General features: G+C 48.4%; 1 protein-coding gene across 1 annotated transcript in view; it reads left to right on the top strand.

Moving 5' to 3' along the window:
- The first annotated feature begins 6,276 nt into the window (after nt 1-6,276).
- The window catches only part of HINFP (histone H4 transcription factor), a 37,345-nt gene continuing 24,116 nt past the window's right edge, over nt 6,277-19,505 (top strand). The window contains exons 1-6 of the mRNA XM_073656611.1: nt 6,277-6,558; nt 7,113-7,339; nt 8,107-8,218; nt 8,318-8,470; nt 16,698-16,775; nt 17,456-17,576. Coding sequence (XP_073512712.1) covers nt 6,327-6,558; nt 7,113-7,339; nt 8,107-8,218; nt 8,318-8,470; nt 16,698-16,775; nt 17,456-17,576 — 923 coding nt within the window. The 5' untranslated portion in view covers nt 6,277-6,326. The remainder of the gene's footprint in view (nt 6,559-7,112; nt 7,340-8,106; nt 8,219-8,317; nt 8,471-16,697; nt 16,776-17,455; nt 17,577-19,505) is intronic.

Consider the following 19,505-nt stretch of genomic DNA (forward strand, 5'->3'; position numbering starts at 1 on the left):
CCGTTCAGAGGGAGGCCCGCCGACCGCTACACTGAGGATGGACAGCCGATTTGCCGCCGTTGCAGTCAGCCAGGACACATAGCAAGGTACTGTACTTTAAATGGGTCCGACCTGGGGCAGAGGGCCAACCCCCAGGCATAAGGTCATCAGGTCCGTCTAATTGGCGTGATAAGAACGTGGGGGGACGCCCGGTCTTACCCGTAGTGCTGGACGGTATCCCCATGAGTGCACTGCTGGACACCGGGTCTCAAGTGACTACCATCCCCTACGTACTTTTCAAGCGGTACTGGAGTGACGCTGACATAACCCGCTACCCAGACGATGACTTAAGCATCATTGCCAGCAATGGCCAACCCGTGCCGCAGGTGGGGTTCAGAGAGATGACCATCAAGATTGGTAAGGTGGAACTGCCGGCACAGGGAGTGATCATTGTGGACATTGACCGTCGTGAAAGTCACCCTAAAATGGGTACTAATGTAATTGAAAACTGTCTTTCAGAAGTAATTGTGATTTTACAGTAGGTGGCGATGAATGCGAGCTCCAGCCAACAGAGGGTCCTCCAGAAAGAGATAAGAGTCCTGATGAGACGGCAGCAGGTAGAACTGTCTGGTGGTGAGATCGGTAGCGTAAGAATGAGTGACCCATTCCCCATTTCCATGCCTCCCAAAAGTGAAATGATGATCTGGTGTCGGACTGCAATCGGGTTGAGAGGCAGAGACTACCAAGCCATGGTAGAACCCGTGTACTCAGACAGCAGGCCCACCATTTTGACAGCCCGGGGGTGGTTGATGTCCGTCACGGGAGGGTGCCCGTTCGCATTCTCAACATTGGGGAGAGGGAGGTACACCTACCCAGGTACGCTACACTTGCCAAACTGTTTGCTGTTGAGCACAAAGCTATCAGGGCCGTGGAACCGTTGCCTCCATTTCCACGGGCGGAGGGTAATGGCTCCCAGAAACAAAAGGAGGACTGGTGCCAGAAACTCCATGTGGGTGCTGACTCCACTCCCCTGCACCAAAAACAAGGAGTCTACCGGGTGGTTCAGGAGTACGAGAGAATTTTTAGTAAGCACCCGCTAGACTTCGGCAGAGTAAAAGGGATAGAACACCATATCCCCACGGGGAGCCACCCCCCAATTAAAAAGAGAGACACAGGCCTGTACCCCCTGCACATTATCAGAACGCCAAAGGTATGCTGAGAGAAATGAAAGAAGCTGGGGTCATTAGAGATAGCTGTAGCCCCAGGGCAGCTCCCTTGGTTTTGGTAAAAAAGAAAGACGGTACCATGAGAATGTGCGTGGACTATAGACAAATCAATCGTATCACCCATAAAGATGCGTACCCATTACCTAGGATAGAGGAGTCTTTAGCAGCTCTAAAATCAGCTAATTTCTTCTCTACTTTGGACCTTACTAGCGGGTACTGGCAGGTTCCTGTGGCAGACGCTGACAAGGAGAAGACCACCTTCACCACCCCGATGGGACTGAGTGAGTTCAACTGTATGCCCTTCGGGCTCTGCAACGCACCAGGGACCTTCCAGAGGCTGATGGAATGCTGTCTAGGGCACCGAAACTTCGAGACGGTCCTCCTTTACCTGGACGACGTGATCGTCTATTCGAAGACTTACGAGGACCATCTAAAGCACCTGGCCAAGGTGTTCGAAGCCCTGGCAGGCTACGGCCTGAAAGTGAAGCCTTCAAAGTGCCATCTGTTAAAACCGAAGGTCCAATACCTAGGACACGTGGTGAGTGCAGAGGGAGTAGCCCCCGACTCCAACAAAGTTACAGCCATCAAGAGCTGGCCAAGCCCCTCTAACATCAAGGAAGTGAGGCAATTCCTCGGGTTGGTAGGCTACTACCGAAGGTTCATCCCCGGGTTCACTAAGATGGCAGCCCCTATGCAGGCAATCTAAATACAGAAGTCACAAGCCACCCTTCAAGTGGGACAAGCCGGAAGAGGAGTCCTTCCGCCAGTTGAAGATGGCCCTCACGGGGGATGAGATCCTGGCCTACCCTAATTATGGCCAGCCTTTTATCCTCCACACAGATGCCAGTAATGTGGGGCTGGGAGCCGTACGGTCACAGAACCAACAGGGCAGAGAAAGGGTGATTGCGTATGCCAGCCGGAAGCTGAGGCCCACTGAAAGAAACCCGGAGAACTACAGCTCCTTCAAGCTAGAATTCTTGGCAGTATTATGGGCCGTCACAGAACGGTTTAAGCATTACCTGGCCTCCGCAAAGTTCACCGTGTACACGGACAACAACCCGTTGACACATCTGGACAATGCAAGACTAGGTGCCCTAGAACAGCGGTGGATGGCCCGGCTATCCAATTATGACTTCACAATCAAATACCGGGCGGGCAGAACCAACGCCAAGCAGACGCCCTATCAAGAATGCCCCACCTACCTGAAGGAGAAGACGACTCGGAAGAGCTGGAGGAAATAGAGCTCCCTGCGTTCCACCGGAATGGGGCCACTCAGCATTCTCACCGGGTAAGAGACAAAGACTTAACCACCGTCATGTTCAATCCCTTACCCCACCACGGCTGGGCTGAAACGCAAGATAGCAACCCTGCAATACGCCTGGTGAAAGACATGTTAACCAAGGAAGACGCTAGCCCTGGCCCGGACGCACCAGAGGAAGCCAAGCAGATATGGAAGGAGAAAAGCAGGCTATTCCGCTACAAGGGTAAGCTGTGCAGAAGGCTTGTCAACCACCGGACGCACGAGCTGACCTGGCAGATAGTGGTCCCAAGGCGAGATGCAGCAATGGTCCTGGAGGCCTACCATGACAGAGCGGGACACTTCGGGTGGAAGAAACTGGAGTTCCTACTGAGAGAGCGGTTCTACTGGGTCGGCATGAGAAGGGCCATCGAGAAGTGGAGCAGGGACTGCGGCCCATGTCACCTCAGAAGGAAGGACCGTACCAGCCAGCAGACACCCTTGAGGCCCATCGTCACCAGGCAGCCTCTTGAGCTGGTAGCTCTGGACCATGTGAAATTGGCTCCAAGCCGATCGGGCTACGTCTATGCCCTGACAATTGGGGACCATTACTCCCGGTTCCTGGTAGTGGTTCCTGTTAAAGACCTGACAGACCAAACAGCGGCCAGAGCCTTCCAGCAACACTTCTGCCGTCCACATGGGTATCCGGAACAGGTCTTGACAGATCAAGGTCCAGCGTTTGAGGCTGAAGTATTCCAGGAGTTCTGCAATCTCTACGGCTGTAGGAAGATTCGGACAACGCCTTACCACCTGCAAACCAACGGTCTGTGTGAGAAGATGAACAATATCGTCATTGATCTCAAGACGTTACCCCTGGAAGAACGCAGCTTGTGGCCGGAGAAGCTGCCAGACCTGATTGACTTGTACAACCATATCCCGGTGAATGCTACAAATTGCACCCCAGCTTACCTGATGCGAGCAAGACCAGATAAGCTGCCGATCGACCTGGAAATGGGAGTCCTGACACCTGAGGACACCTCCCCAGATGTGGACTGGGATACGGAACGGCGGCTACAGTACAAGAAGGTACAGGAGAGTGTTGAGAGGAGTCTGGCTCAAGCGAGAGAAAACCAAGAGAGGCTTTTCAACCAACACGCCCCTGCTGGTCCCCTGGAACCTGATGAGCAGGTCCTGAAGCGGAAGAGAAGGTTACACAAGCTGGATGACCAGTGGGAGAGAGACCCGTACACAGTACTGCAGCCCGATCACGACAACCCGAAGGTATGTGTGATTACCAAGGATGGAGGAGAAACCACTAGCACCGTCTCCAGAGACCACCTAAAACTGTGCCCCGAGCAACTACAGAGTCCAAGTGAAGATCAAGATGACCTTGAACCCGCAAAGGACAAGGAAGAGATGATCAGCACAGTTCTCGGAGAGTTCCCCCGGACCTGGACTCAGATAAATGGCGCAATAGTGGTACCCGTCCTACACTTCCTTCAGCCTACCCAGCAGGAGCCTACAGGAGGACAGGAAGAAAAAGAAGAGCAACCTGCCCCAGAGGTGGAAGAACCCATGCCAGCCCAGGAGAGTCAGCCCTCTGCTGACAGTGAGCCTGCCATGCCTGCGGTAAGCCAAAGGACCCGCAGACAGCTGCCTGCCCTGCCTGTACACCCAGCTAGTAGCTGTACCCTCAATGATAGTGGGGAAAGCCAGGTTGGTCCACCACCAGACAGTGGGTTAAGGAGGTCAACCAGGAGCACTAGGGGTCAAACACCAGCTCGCTGGAGGATATAGGTACAAGATCTAAATGTACCATGTATATATTTAATATGTTTGTTACCTGTAACTAAAAGTGTTTTCTCCAGTTTGTCTAGATATATGGACTGACAGGTTATGAACTTTGGATAACCGGAACTACCTTGTAAATAGTTGCACTTGGTGCCTCTTGCGAAGACGGCCACGGAAGAGAAACCTGTCTGGCGTGGTCCCGAGTGGTCCAAAGTAGTTTGCTTCGCCTTGCAGCCACGCCCAGGGCCAACGTTTGGGGTTTGCTTTGAACAGGTCCCCGCACCGGTTGAGACTTCGCCTTATTGGGTGAAATGGACACCCGGTCACAGGCCATACTGTGACCTAAAGAACTCAATATGTGGTGTTGTTTGTTGTTTTCTTCTCTGTTATGTTTATGTTATAATTTATACCCTGTATCGTGTTTCTTGTTTAGTACTAAGCTTTCCTAGGGGGGAATGTGTCACCCGAGGCCTGGATGCCACAAACTTGTAAGGCTGTGTCTGAGAGCAGGAGGGAGGTTCTCTGGTCATGGACCATTTGCATGCTGCACCTCCTGTCCCAGGCCAGTAGGGGGAGCAGGCTGCCCCTATAAAAACTGGTACTGATGGCAGGGTTAGGAAGACCAGGACCCACTTCTGAAGCATCCAGAAGGGTTCCCAGAAGAGAGGGACAGGTCAGCCGCAGCTGAGGAGTCCAGGAGGCAAAGGAGGAACAGAAAGCCAGGGACAGAGGCGACGAGAGTCGGTCCTGGCAAAGAGAGACTACACAACTGGACACTGGAGTCCGAGGCTGTCAGGATTGCAAGCCCTGCAGCAGATAACCAACCCGCAAGGGATTTCAGGTCCCTTGGCCTAAGAAGCCTGGAGGCTCCGCCACACAGAGGGACCGGTACAGCACGGAGAAGCTACAGGTACCTAAGGCCCGAGTCGCAAGCCATACAGGCGTAGTACACGGCAAGCTCAGGGACGTGGGCTATCATACCACTAAAGGGGGAGATAGCAAGGGCAGAGAGAGAACGGTAGGCCTACCCACTCACCCTGACCAGCGGAGCTCGTCCGAATGCCCTCAGACACCCAGGTCCATTCCTACCCTGTACTCCTGGTGGGTCTGTGATAAGATCTGCAGTATAAGACCCTGGACTGCATTATTGGACTCTGTGTGGTTACTGCTGCGCCTGCACCATCACCCCCAGCATCCTATTACACTGCCCTGAGGCTACACTCCTCCCGTGGGGAGTTATCTGCACACCAACACCAGCCTCAGCGGTCTGCCTTGCAGCGGCGGTCCTCCCTGACCGCAATCCACGGGTGGCGTAGTCGGACATTACCTACAACATATAAAAGACTGCCACTGGTCTGACCACTCTGAGCCACGGGATCGGGTCGCCACTACTACTCCCAGCATTGCCCTGAGGCCCGGTCCCGAGTGCCCCACGGCCCAGGGGGCGAGTCACTGTGACTTTCCTTCTTGGTGTGGTCAGGAGAATGTTATTCTCTGCACCGTCACCACTGAGCTGATACTGGTGAATGCTGCAGATTCTCATGGCTGCAAATGGGCGCCATCCGTGCTGGACGCAGTGTGCCCGTCTCCCTCATCCTGTGAGGCTGCCCCTCCTCATAGTAAAAAGAGAAGCTACGTCTCTAGAACTATGAGCCTGTAAAACGCCACTTAGCCTCTGCAAGGGTCGCGCCGGCCGACCACCAGCTGTGCCCTCACAACGCTGAAGTGTGCGGTGTAACGTACACTCCTACACACAGTAACCACCAGACGGCGCTGTACTGCACAGTGCGTGGAGGGATTCCATCTATTCTATATTTCGTATCCGGAACGGACGAGACAGCATTATATTCTTCCCCGGTTCTGATGCAGGAGTGCACAGTTGATGTTTCCGCGGGACTGTTTAGGATGGCGCACCGCTTCCTTGGAGAAGGCGCGTTACTTCCGTGTTATGGTTGTCAGGAGCTTCTGGATTGGTTGAGCCGCTGTTGTGTCACGTGCTGTGTTGCCCTGACGGGTGCCGTGATTGGACATACTTAAGTAAAAAGCGATTTTCTCATTGCCTTAGTGCTGTTCTAATAGGGGTGGAGGGGTACATGCACGGGTGTCACCCTGATGTTCCCAGCGTTGTCAGGTGCCAGGATTCACTGATGGCAGACAGTGGGGTGACAGGCAGGGGAGTGAAGCGTGCTGTGAATGTGCTGCTGCAGTGTGAGTGGGGCTCCTGCACCTATGTGGCTTCCAAGATGGAGGAATTCTGCGCTCATGTGTCTGATCATCTGGGAGCCCAGCAGCTGAGGCCTGGGGAGGAGAGCATGGACTGTGAGGGTGAGAGCCTCTGGGTGGTCTTGGAGACCGCCTCATCTTATTCTGCAGCATTCTCCCCTCCAGCCGGTCCAGGGTGGTCCGCTCCATTCATGTTATTAATGGGAGAACTGTACTGCCATACACCAAGCACCTGAGCCGGCACCGTCCTCCTCCTCCCCCACATCTCTAGCCCCTGCCATGCTGCAGGCAGGGGGAGCTTCCTGCCGAGCTATGTGAGGAGTGACATGGTAGCCCCCCGCCTTCTCAGATGTATGTATGGCCCCTGGGGTGACCACAGAAGCCTCATCAGGGCTAATTCACACACCCGGGTCAGGTGCAGTCTCAGGCCGGGGGCTCCTGGCCCCACTAACAGCCTTATATACGCAGGACCATAATGTGGAGCAGAAAATGCAGCCTCTCCGGTGGTGTGAATAAGCCCCTATTAGGAGAATCTGATAGGTGGAGCAGGCGGGCAGCATGGTGGGAATGTCCACACGTGACCAGTATGTCCCCATGCTGTATCATTCTGCAGCATGCTTTATTGTCATTGATGATCTCTCCTCCTTCTCTTGCAGACGAGTTTTGCTGCCTGTGGCTGGACTGCGGCTTTTTCTCCCTGGATAGCCAAGTAGAACTTTTCCGCCATGTTTATTTTCATTGCTACCACACAAAGCTGAAACAATTGGGTCTCCAGGCGTTACAGAGTCAGCCGGATCTGATTCCATGCCAGCTAGATACACAGAGCCGGAACATGATCCCAGAGCTCCAGGAAAGCTTTATGTGCATGTGGGACCACTGCGAGGTGAGGGCCCGAACATGCGAGGCCTTCTTCAGCCGTCACATGTTCTGTCGGTGCTTCTCGCGGATAGAGTGCACATTACAGGCTATGATCAGAGTCAGTAACCCAAGCCAATGGGTCCTCAAAAAACTCAGACTCCACCGTGTTGGCAGATAAACAAGATCAGTCATAATATTAGAACCGCTAATTAGCTTGTTACAATGGATGTTTCTTGTCAAGGGGGGGGAATATAATTAGGCGGCTAGTGAGGCTTCATTCTCATGTCCAGTTGTCATGCTAGCAGAGGCATAGAGCTGCTCTGGGCAATGTCCAGCTAGGAGACCCTGGGTCCTGGCATTCAGGAATGATCTGAGGAACAAGAATAAGGTCCAGGTGTACAAATTTCACAGATCTCAACCCCCTCTATCATCTATGGGATATATGGAAAAGTAATCCCAATCCATGAAGGACACGCCTCGGAATTTACAGGACCTTTAAAGGATCTCTTGCTAATGTCATGGTGCCAAATAACACTGGACACTTTCGAAGGTCTAGTGGATTCTGTGCCTCAGTATTAGGCTGGTGGTTTTACTGTTATGACTGATCGGTGGGTGATTTGTAGGAATAGTTTGCTTCATTACAGTATTACCGCTGATAAACCCATAACTGCATAAGGGCCTTATGGTCGTTGTTGTGTATGTGACATTTAGTAAATGGTCACCTTTTTGTGGATAATTCCAGCCTAGTTTCTAATCCTTGCGTTTACCTTCTTCTTTTTGTTGCTGTAATAGAGCTTATTCGACAACGCTGAGTGGTACTACAGGCACGTTGACTCTCACGGTCTGAGCGCGGAGTATGAAGTAGCCGGTAAAGAGAACCGCGTTCTGATGTGTGGCTGGAAAGGTAATGTTAGAATAGTTCTGTCCAAACCTTCTCTTTGTGATTTTATATGTTGAGCTATCTGGACCTTTATCAGTGTTTTATATCCCCATGATTTCATAGACTGTGACTGTTCTTGTAAAAGTCGATGCAAGTTACGAGAGCACCTGCGAAGTCACACGCAAGAAAAGGTCGTGTCCTGTCCAAACTGCGGCGGGATGTTCTCTAACAACACTAAATTCTACGATCACCTCCGGCGACAGACATCTTTAGATCGTAAGTCTGTCTCTTGTTTCACTAGTAGACTGAGAGATACTTGTAAATCCTCCGAGCTGTGCGACAGGTTGGTATTTAGCTAATTAAAAAGATCCTTGTATTTCCCTCGCAACATCTCTCTCTCCACTCGCGGGGACGAATAGCAGTGAGGATCCTTATTTATACATTCCTAAATTCCCCAAAACTCGGGACATTGTGTAAAATAGAAAGAAAACAAGAATGCAATGATTTGGAAATGTTACATTACATATTTTTTCATTGCATTTGAAAACTTAGTCCATTTAGAAATTGATGGCAGCAACACATTTCAGCAAACTTGGGACACAGTTAAAAAATAGTCTGGAAAAGTAAGTGGCAATAATGAAAAGAGCTGGAGGGTCAATATGCAAAGTCTCATGACTGTGTATAAAAAGAGCTTGTTATAGAGGCGGGCCCCCAGCTGCTATGGTAACCCATCAGGGCCCCGCAATTGTGTTGTAGGGGGTCGATAGGAGCACACACACACACCGGCAATCACTCTATTTAAGCGCTACTTTCAGAGATTGCGAGTGGCATCTAAATTGTTACACAGATGGCAGCTGTAGAGTATCACCGGCATCTGCCCCATGTGCAGACCGCTCACACCTCCACCCTTGTGGACCCCTGCTCAGCACCTTTAGTCACACCCTAATGTGGGAAGGGGTTAGTCATTTTTTGTTTTATGGAAATAAAACCATACAAACTATAAGGGGGAATTTATGGTACATTTTAAGCATCTGAGAATGCCAGAAGACATAAATATTCAAGGTTTATTTATAGCAGGATGTCCCATAGTCTGTGTTTTGGCAACGGATTATGAGTGAAAGTATATTTAACCCCTTAAGGACTAGTGATACGCTTTTTTATGGTGGTCATTGAGGGTATTTATTCCTCAGTGCTGTAAAAAGGCAGTGCTGAGGAATAAGTAAATTGTGCCCCCTGATGGACAAAAATGCAGCGGATGTGAGCTGTGTATCATAGCTGACCACCTGGTGCATCGAACACTATTGGTTTTAGCACTGATCGTGGCCATTTAACCACCCAGATGCTGTTGTCATTTGCAACAGCGTCTTCTTGATGGTTATCAGAAGGCGAGGGCTTCCTCTTTAAAGGGAATCTATCAGCATTTTTTGCTATGTTATTTGAGAGCAGCATGTTGTAGGGACAGAGACTCTGATTCCAGCGATGTATTACTTAGTTTACTGGGTGCAGCAGTTGTGATCGAATCACAGGTTTCTCTGCTGCAAATCTAGCAGTTCTCTGAATGCTGAGCCCTGTATAACACCACCCACAACACTGATTGGCTGTTTTCTGTGTACACAGTTTCATTACAGAAGGCTTCTAATCAGTGCTGGGGATGTGGTTGGTCCAGGAGGCACGAGACACCTAGTCCTCTAGTGATAATCTCCTGCTAGTAAATCACTGATTGTATTGAAGCAACAAAACACAGCTCAGTAAGTAACAAATCAGTGGGATCAGGCTCTCTTCCCCTACATCATAGTGCTCTCAGATTAGATGACAAAAACCTGGTGATAGATTCCCTTTAACCCTATCGGCACCGCGTGTTTTCAGGTCCCGATATTTGCCATTGCAACCCCAGTCCAAGTAATGGCCTCTGGGTACGGTGGCCTTTTAGGCCCTGCCATAAACTGAGTTTATCAGGCTATGTGATTGTATAACTGACAGTCTCATGCACTGCAGCACAGATGTATTGTAGTGTATGAGACCAGCGAATAAAGTGAAAAATATTTAGGTCCCATAGCAGAATTAAATCACCACTCCAGCGTTTTTTGTTTTTATTGCACTGCTGGATTGGTGCTTTTAAATGTAAGTCCCCTGAACCCTGTCTGATATTCACCTGCCGCCGCCGCCTTCATTGCTTTCCAGCGTTGCTCCCGTTGGTCTCCTGTGCCGACAGCTCCAGTGTTTCATGGAGTGGCGCAGTGGTCACTTTTCAATACAAGTCTATGGGAGCCTTGTTCTGGCCTCGTTATACCTCTCATAGACTTGTATTGAGAGCTTGTGAGGTAGCTTCTGACTTCCAGCCAGCCAGAAGCTACTGTCACAATATGGCGCAGGGGGACCGGAGCGATGCTGAAAAACGATAAAGACGCTGGAGGGCGAGTATATGACTGGGGGCAGGGGGCTTACATTTAAAGCGCCATTCCAGCGCTGAACAAAACCCAAAACCCTGGAGTGATGCTTTAAGTAAAATTAAATTAAATATTTTACAGAAAACTGTTATGCCACTAAATAGGCAGCTTTTAGATATCGCCATAATCATACTGACCTGAAGAATAAGACGGTCTTATCACTTGTACCAAATGCCGCTTGGCATTTAAAAAAAAAAGTACTGGTAATTTTCTAACTGCTGTTTATTAATTTGGTTTCCCATAAATTTGTATAAGACTCCGATCAGTTATCCTGTGATCTTCACTTAACCCCTTAATGACCTTGGACGTATATGTACGTCCAAGGCCATCTCCCTCTCTTGCCTCAGGATTTCCATTTAAATCCGCAAAGACACAATTCAGATGAAAAACCCAATAGAACCATTTACTATATTGGGTCATGTTGGACTCGGTCTGGCCTCTGTCTTATTATTATTATTATTATTATTATTATTATTATTATTAAGCGCATAAAAGCGTGGTCGAACACAAGGCAGACACTGCTGGAACACAGGCCACAATGACTCCATCTGCCTCATTATAGTGAATTGTTTTGTCTGAATCTAATTTTGGGGGGATTCAGATGCGAATCCCTAACATTAGAGCTCAGCTTAATCAACAGGATAAATGTGACATTTACCTTTTAGAATCAATCAAAAAAATGTTATATACCCAAGATGCTCCAGTAAGGCTATGAATGAAGAAGATGCGTCCTCAGCTGTAGAGATTGGTGCAGGCTGAATTGGATAATATCCCAACACTAGTATGTAGATAACAGCCGCACTCATAGGTAATTTGCAAAGTGGAAACCGTTTATTCAGATATATACATATTCACCACACCGTTGATAAATAGACAAGATGGAGTTTAAAGCGATATGTCGTGACGTTTCGACCTATTAGAGGTCTTTTTCAAACTTCGCTGTATAGGCTCCTGAGTGGGGATTGCTGGTATGGGATGAAGGGTGGGTACTTCCTTCTGCTGATGCCTCCTCAGTGGTGGTGTGGGGGCCCTGAACCGATAGGTGCTGCTTTTGGCAGTCGAACTGATAAGGCAGTCCTTATCGGTTATCGAACAACAGCACCAATCAGTTCAGGACCCCCACACCACCACTGAGGCGGCATCAGCAGAAGGAATAAAAGAACATTTTGCATTTTCTTCAAATTTCAGATATTTTCATAAGCAAACAAACATATAAATCTAACGTTACCACTAACAAAGTACAATGTGTCATGAAAAAATATTTTCAGAATCCCTGGGTTATGCTGAAGTATTCCAGAGATGAACAATTTGATGCAAATCAAATTTGTGCAGCATTTTATGAAATGTGGAGGTCTTCGAGAATTCAAACAATTTGTGAGTCTACTTGTGTGAATCTAAAAATAATGCCTGATGGCATTTTATGCATTGCAGAAGATTGCATTTGCCACACAAGATAACTTAATGCACTAGAAAGCATAAAGGCAGCACAATGGTTTTTACAGAAAAAATACTTTGAAATCGTCGGTCATAGATGGTGTGCTTGCTTGTCACAAGTGATTGTACTGAGTTTTTGCATTTCTTGTGCTATTCTTCTTACAAATAGCATTGCGAAAAATGCTGGAGACGCTAGCAGCAGCATCACTGGCACCAGCCATCCGGGCTGCTGTACTGTTAAACGCAAGTCACAATTGGCCTCCTTTGCATTTGGCAAGCATATTAGTTGGGAGGAAGCGGAGAGCAATTATGGTATATATGGCACATCCCTTGTCTCAGTCACAGCAGGATGATGTTACCTCTGACAGCGACACAGTTTCCCACCCTGAGGCCAAATCACAGGAGATGATGACAACGATTGTGTGGTGCACAAGACCTGGAAATCAGATTGGTGTGCCGAGAAGGTGATGTCATCAGAGGAGGACGGTGTTGGTGCCAGCAATAAAGAGCAGAGCTGACATCTGGCTAAAAGATTTTTTGAGGACAAAAACAATGCTTATTCTCTTACTAAACAACCTATGTATTGCTGCTCCCAAAAAATTGATAATTTTTGGAAAGCTTTAAAAAAAAAAAAAACCTGTAGCTTCTTCATTTAACAAGCAACAAACCTACTACCCCACCAGGGATAATTTTTGGACCTCGGCTTGCCAAAACGACATGGCTTCTTCCATAGCGCCGCCTGTGTATAAATATCGGCACAGCAGGCATGTGACCCCAAAAAGGGTTAATTGTGACTAAAAAGTCTTAGTACAATGTTATTAAACAGGCTGTTGGTTACCATCCGTTTACAAATAGCCAGATGGGTTGAGGTCACGTGGACATGATTAAGGTTATGTTTACACTACAGAGCTCAAAAGGGGTTCAGTGTAGTCCTAGGAGACCTCAGAGTGTTATACATATCTTTTCTGGGCAAATAGAGGGTTTGCAATATTGAGATTTGCAGAAAATGTATTTGCTGTGAGTCAAAATTTTGGAATAATTAGTCGAATCTGTCAAATTTGAAATTAAGAAGATTCAGTCACCTCAAATATGCAAAGGGGTTGTCGACTCTCTCTCTCATTAGTGCTGCTTTCCTCCCAAACTGACCAGCACTTCTGTCCATACAATGGCTGCTGGTGGAGGAGCAGTGACCAGACCTGTCCATACAATGGCTGCTGGTGGAGGAGCAGTGACCAGATCTGTCCATACAATGGCTGCTAGTGTAGGAGCAGTGACCAGACCTGTCCATACAATGGCTGCTGGTGGAGGAGGAGTGACCAGACCTGTCCATACAATGGCTGCCGGTGGAGGAGGAGTGACCAGACCTGTCCATACAATGGCTGCTGGTGAAGGAGCAGTGACCAGATCTGTCCATACAATGGCTGCTGGTGGAGGAGCAGTGACCAGACCTGTCCATACAATGGCTGCTGGTGGAGGAGCAGTGACCAGACCTGTCCATACAATGGCTGCTGGTGGAGGAGAAGTGACCAGACCTGTCCATACAATGGCTGCTGGTGGAGGAGAAGTGACCAGACCTGTCCATACAATGGCTGCTGGTGGAGGAGAAGTGACCAGACCTGTCCATACAATGGCTGCTGGTGGAGGAGCAGTGACCAGACCTGTCCATACAATGGCTGCTGGTGGAGGAGCAGTGACCAGACCTGTCCATACAATGGCTGCTGGTGGAGGAGGAGTGACCAGACCTGTCCATACAATGGCTGCTGGTGGAGGAGCAGTGACCAGACCTGTCCATACAATGGCTGCCGGTGGAGGAGCAGTGACCAGACCTGTCCATACAATGGCTGCCGGTGGAGGAGCAGTGACCAGACCTGTCCATACAATGGCTGCTGGTGGAGGAGCAGTGACCAGACCTGTCCATACAATGGCTGCTGGTGGAGGAGCAGTGACCAGACCTGTCCATACAATGGCTGCTGGTGGAGGAGCAGTGACCAGACCTGTCCATACAATGGCTGCTGGTGCAGGAGCAGTGACCAGACCTGTCCATACAATGGCTGCTGGTGCAGGAGCAGTGACCAGACCTGTCCATACAATGGCTGCTGGTGGAGGAGCAGTGACCAGACCTGTCCATACAATGGCTGCTGGTGGAGGAGCAGTGACCAGACCTGTCCATACAATGGCTGCTGGTGGAGGAGCAGTGACCAGACCTGTCCATACAATGGCTGCTGGTGGAGGAGCAGTGACCAGACCTGTCCATACAATGGCTGCTGGTGGAGGAGCAGTGACCAGACCTGTCCATACAATGGCTGCCGGTGGAGGAGCAGTGACCAGACCTGTCCATACAATGGCTGCCGGTGGAGGAGCAGTGACCAGACCTGTCCATACAATGGCTGCCGGTGGAGGAGCAGTGACCAGACCTGTCCATACAATGGCTGCCGGTGGAGGAGCAGTGACCAGACCTGTCCATACAATGGCTGCCGGTGGAGGAGCAGTGACCAGACCTGTCCATACAATGGCTGCCGGTGGAGGAGCAGTGACCAGACCTGTCCATACAATGGCTGCCGGTGGAGGAGCAGTGACCAGACCTGTCCATACAATGGCTGCCGGTGGAGGAGCAGTGACCAGACCTGTCCATACAATGGCTGCCGGTGGAGGAGCAGTGACCAGACCTGTCCATACAATGGCTGCCGGTGGAGGAGCAGTGACCAGACCTGTCCATACAATGGCTGCTGGTGGAGGAGCAGTGACCAGACCTGTCCATACAATGGCTGCTGGTGGAGGAGCAGTGACCAGACCTGTCCATACAATGGCTGCTGGTGGAGGAGCAGTGACCAGACCTGTCCATACAATGGCTGCTGGTGGAGGAGCAGTGACCAGACCTGTCCATACAATGGCTGCTGGTGGAGGAGCAGTGACCAGACCTGTCCATACAATGGCTGCTGGTGGAGGAGCAGTGACCAGACCTGTCCATACAATGGCTGCTGGTGGAGGAGCAGTGACCAGACCTGTCCATACAATGGCTGCCGGTGGAGGAGCAGTGACCAGACCTGTCCATACAATGGCTGCCGGTGGAGGAGCAGTGACCAGACCTGTCCATACAATGGCTGCCGGTGGAGGAGCAGTGACCAGACCTGTCCATACAATGGCTGCCGGTGGAGGAGCAGTGACCAGACCTGTCCATACAATGGCTGCCGGTGGAGGAGCAGTGACCAGACCTATCCATACAATGGCTGCCGGTGGAGGAGCAGTGACCAGACCTGTCCATACAATGGCTGCCGGTGGAGGAGCAGTGACCAGACCTGTCCATACAATGGCTGCTGGTGGAGGAGCAGTGACCAGACCTGTCCATACAATGGCTGCTGGTGGAGGAGCAGTGACCAGACCTGTCCATACAATGGCTGCTGGTGGAGGAGCAGTGACCAGACCTGTCCATACAATGGCTGCTGGTGGAGGAGCAGTGACCAGACCTGTCCATACAATGGCTGCTGGTGGAGGAGCAGTGACCAGACCTGTCCATACAATGGCTGCTGGTGGAGGAGCAGTGACCAGACCTGTCCATACAATGGCTGCTGGTGGAGGAGCAGTGACCAGACCTGTCCATACAATGGCTGCTGGTGGAGGAGCAGTGACCAGACCTGTCCATACAATGGCTGCTGGTGGAGGAGCAGTGACCAGACCTGTCCATACAATGGCTGCTGGTGGAGGAGCAGTGACCAGACCTGTCCATACAATGGCTGCTGGAGGAGAAGAAGTGACCAGACCTGTCCATACAATGGCTGCTGGTGGAGGAGCAGTGACCAGACCTGTCCATACAATGGCTGCTGGTGGAGGAGCAGTGACCAGACCTGTCCATACAATGGCTGCTGGTGGAGGAGCAGTGACCAGACCTGTCCATACAATGGCTGCTGGTGGAGGAGCAGTGACCAGACCTGTCCATACAATGGCTGCTGGAGGAGAAGAAGTGACCAGACCTGTCCATACAATGGCTGCTGGTGGAGGAGCAGTGACCAGACCTGTCCATACAATGGCTGCTGGTGGAGGAGCAGTGACCAGACCTGTCCATACAATGGCTGCTGGAGGAGAAGAAGTGACCAGACCTATCCATCAGTCTCCTCCAATAGAAAACCTCACATGATAAAGCTGCTGTTCTATTGGAGGAGACTGATGGACTGATCTGGTCGCTGCTCCTCCACCAGCAGCCATTGTGTGGACATGTCTGGTCATGCTTGTGCTGTGATAAGTGCTAACAAAGGACAATGTTGAGAGTAGTGTTATGCTGCTGATGTCTTCAAAATCTGTAAAAATAAGAATAAAGTAAAAAAAAAAATCATTATCTGGCTTGAAGTGACCCCACATGCGCAGAGGAGAATGACTATGCAGTGAGTGGACCTCGGAGCTGAGCTCATGAGTGGTGTCCTACACAAGTGTCCTGTTTCGTTCACATAACTAAAGTGCTAGTCCACATATAGTGGTACAACATCCCCAGTAATTGGGTACAATTGCATGCCACACCTACTTGAGTCTTAGGCAGTCATTCCATGGTCCCTTTATGATGAATCCCCATTGCATTCATGTGCTGCAGATATATAATGTAATGTCTGTGTTTTTCTGTCCTGCACCCGCAGAACATCGCTTCCAGTGCACACATTGTTCTAAGAGATTTGCGACAGAACGCCTGCTGCGGGACCACATGCGAAATCATGGTAAGTGTAATACTCTTCTGTTATAATACTACTTGTATGGATTTAAAGAAAAATATTTTCAGCATTTTGCTTCATATTTTAGTAATACTGGTGGATTAATATGAATTCTGTAATGCTATTTTGAATTACCCTTCGCTTTAGTTGGTGGACTATTTCAGTAACTTGCTAGCAGCAGAGCAGAGGCATGCTTACAGGGCTTGTCCCATAAACAACGTACATCTATCCACAAAAAAGTGATAAATGGATGATCCCTGGGGGTCTCACTGGTGGGACCCCAATTGATCATAATCACAAGGGAGCCCAAAGTCCCCTGTGTGAATGGAGTGGTAGTGGATGCACTTAAACACTATCACTCCACACCCACAGACGACCCCCTCTCGGAAAAAAAATGAAGGTCTCTGCATCTAAACCTTGTGGATCATATACTAATCATCGATACGGCTGATTGGTGATGTGACTTGTAATGGGGCAACCCCTTTAAGTAAATAATTTAGAAATGGAACTACAAAGGGGCAGTCGCTTATACCTGATGCCATCGTTTTGTGAGAACCTCATCCCTAGAATACTGGCAGCCAGGTGGTGGCACCAGCAGAGAGGAAACTGCCGGCTGCCGCTCTGCTTAGCTGATGAAGCAGGACACGTTTTTCTCATGTCAGCACTAACTCTGACCTGTCTTGCAGTGAACCACTATAAATGCCCGTTGTGTGATATGACCTGTCCACTTCCTTCTACCTTACGGACTCACATACGGTTTAGGCACAGCGATGAGCGGCCATATAAATGTCAGCATTGTGATTACAGGTGAGATTTCACATGCTTTTGCTAAATATTCATAAATATTATAGCTATGCTAAACATTGGAGAAAGTGGTTTTAAAAGCCTTCGTTACTGTACTGGTATAGGCAACAACACCAATATTTAAAAGCAACAATCAACTACATGGCCTAAATTAAAAATTGCCAAAACTTTATTGAAAACATGCACAAAGTAAAAACAAGGCACACCACAGATGATAAATAGGTGGAGAACCTGGACCTGAATAATGTATGAAGTAACCACTATGTTAATCATGTGGCTCCAATAATGAAACTTGATGTTTGAGCAGCATTAAATGCACAAATGGCTAAACACATATAAGGAGATAATGAAAATGAGTACATAAATACACAGCATGGTTGCATCAAAACATAAACATATATATAGGTAAGTATGAATAAATACAGTACCTATTCTGTGCACATTATCCAAGTGGAGCTGCATATATGTGTAAGAAACAACCTTATATGAACTGCCCAGTAAAACCATGAGAGTAGTAAATAGTACAATGAAATGTGTGTGATTGAACAGAAGAGTGACTTATAATAAAGTATACATGAACAAAAATGTATGTGTATATATGATGCTAAATTGGACTAAGGCAAAAATCCAAGAATGGAGAAGTGCAAGGTGTAATATAAAGTCATTATGATCATTATTTATTTTTTATCTTTTTTTTATATTTTATTCCTTTTTTATTTTCTATTTTTATTCACAAGTATATTGCACTTTTTGCACTTCAACATTTATTGACATATGTCTTGTCTCTATTTCTGTCTATGATATGCACTTTACACACATGTGGCACTTTCAGTTCATCACACACACACACACACACACACACACACACACACACACACACACACACACACACACACACACACACACACACACACACACACACACACACACACACACACAGGTCCAAAAGTAGGCGGACAGAAAATGTAATAAGGTTATGAAGGGGAGAGATTTATCAAACATGGTGTAAAGTGAAACTGGTCAGTTGCCCTTAGCAACCAATCAGATTCCACTTTTCATTCCTCATAGACTCTTTGGAAAATGAAAGGTGGAATCTGGTTGCTATGGGCAACTGAGCCAGTTTCACAGATCTAGTTTTCAGAGATAGATCTCCCCAAATCTGTTTTCTTTTTAGATAATTCAGATAACACATAATGGCAAATAATTTAAATACAGATCAAAGAAAATGGAGTTTAACAGAGTATTGGAAATCTCAAAATGCTGAAACCGTTAGAGCAAATTGGGTTGAAACATTTGGTACTCAAGCCCCAAAGAGGCAAACAATTTACCGCATTCGTGACAAATTCAATGCCACTGGCTCAATCCTTAATGCTCCAAAAACTGGTCGACCCAAAACAGTCTGTACAGAAGATAATAAACAACTTGTTGCTGAATCATTTGTTCAGAGTCCAAAAAAGTCCACCAGAAGAGCCTCTTTGGAATTGGTAATTTCACGAGCTTCTATCATGTGAATCCTGAAATCTATTGGGTGGAAAGCTTATTGTCCACGTCTAATTCATGGTTTATTGGAGGATGATCCAGACAGGCGGCTGCAATTTAGTGAGATTATGCTTAACGAAATTGAAGAAAATCCAGTAATTTTAGATAACATTATGTGGAGTGATGAAGCTTCTTTCAAATTATCCGGCCATATTAACAGACATAATTGTATTTACTAGTATAATGAGAACATGCATTTAACATAAGAGCAACAACTAAATGAGCCTGGTGTCAATGTTTGGGGTGGTATTTCAAGTTTGGGTGTTTTAGGAACTATATTTTTTGATGGAACAGTCACAGGAGATAAGTATCTCGAAATTCTAATGAATCAAGTTGTTCCCCAGGTACAGCAACAGCCTAATTCAAATGACCTTTATTTCCAACAAGATGGGA

The sequence above is a fragment of the Phyllobates terribilis genome, unplaced genomic scaffold (genome assembly GCF_046119375.1).
Source record: "Phyllobates terribilis strain yellow unplaced genomic scaffold, ASM4611937v1 Scaffold_12__6_contigs__length_324123572, whole genome shotgun sequence".
Classification (NCBI taxonomy): domain Eukaryota; kingdom Metazoa; phylum Chordata; class Amphibia; order Anura; family Dendrobatidae; genus Phyllobates; species Phyllobates terribilis.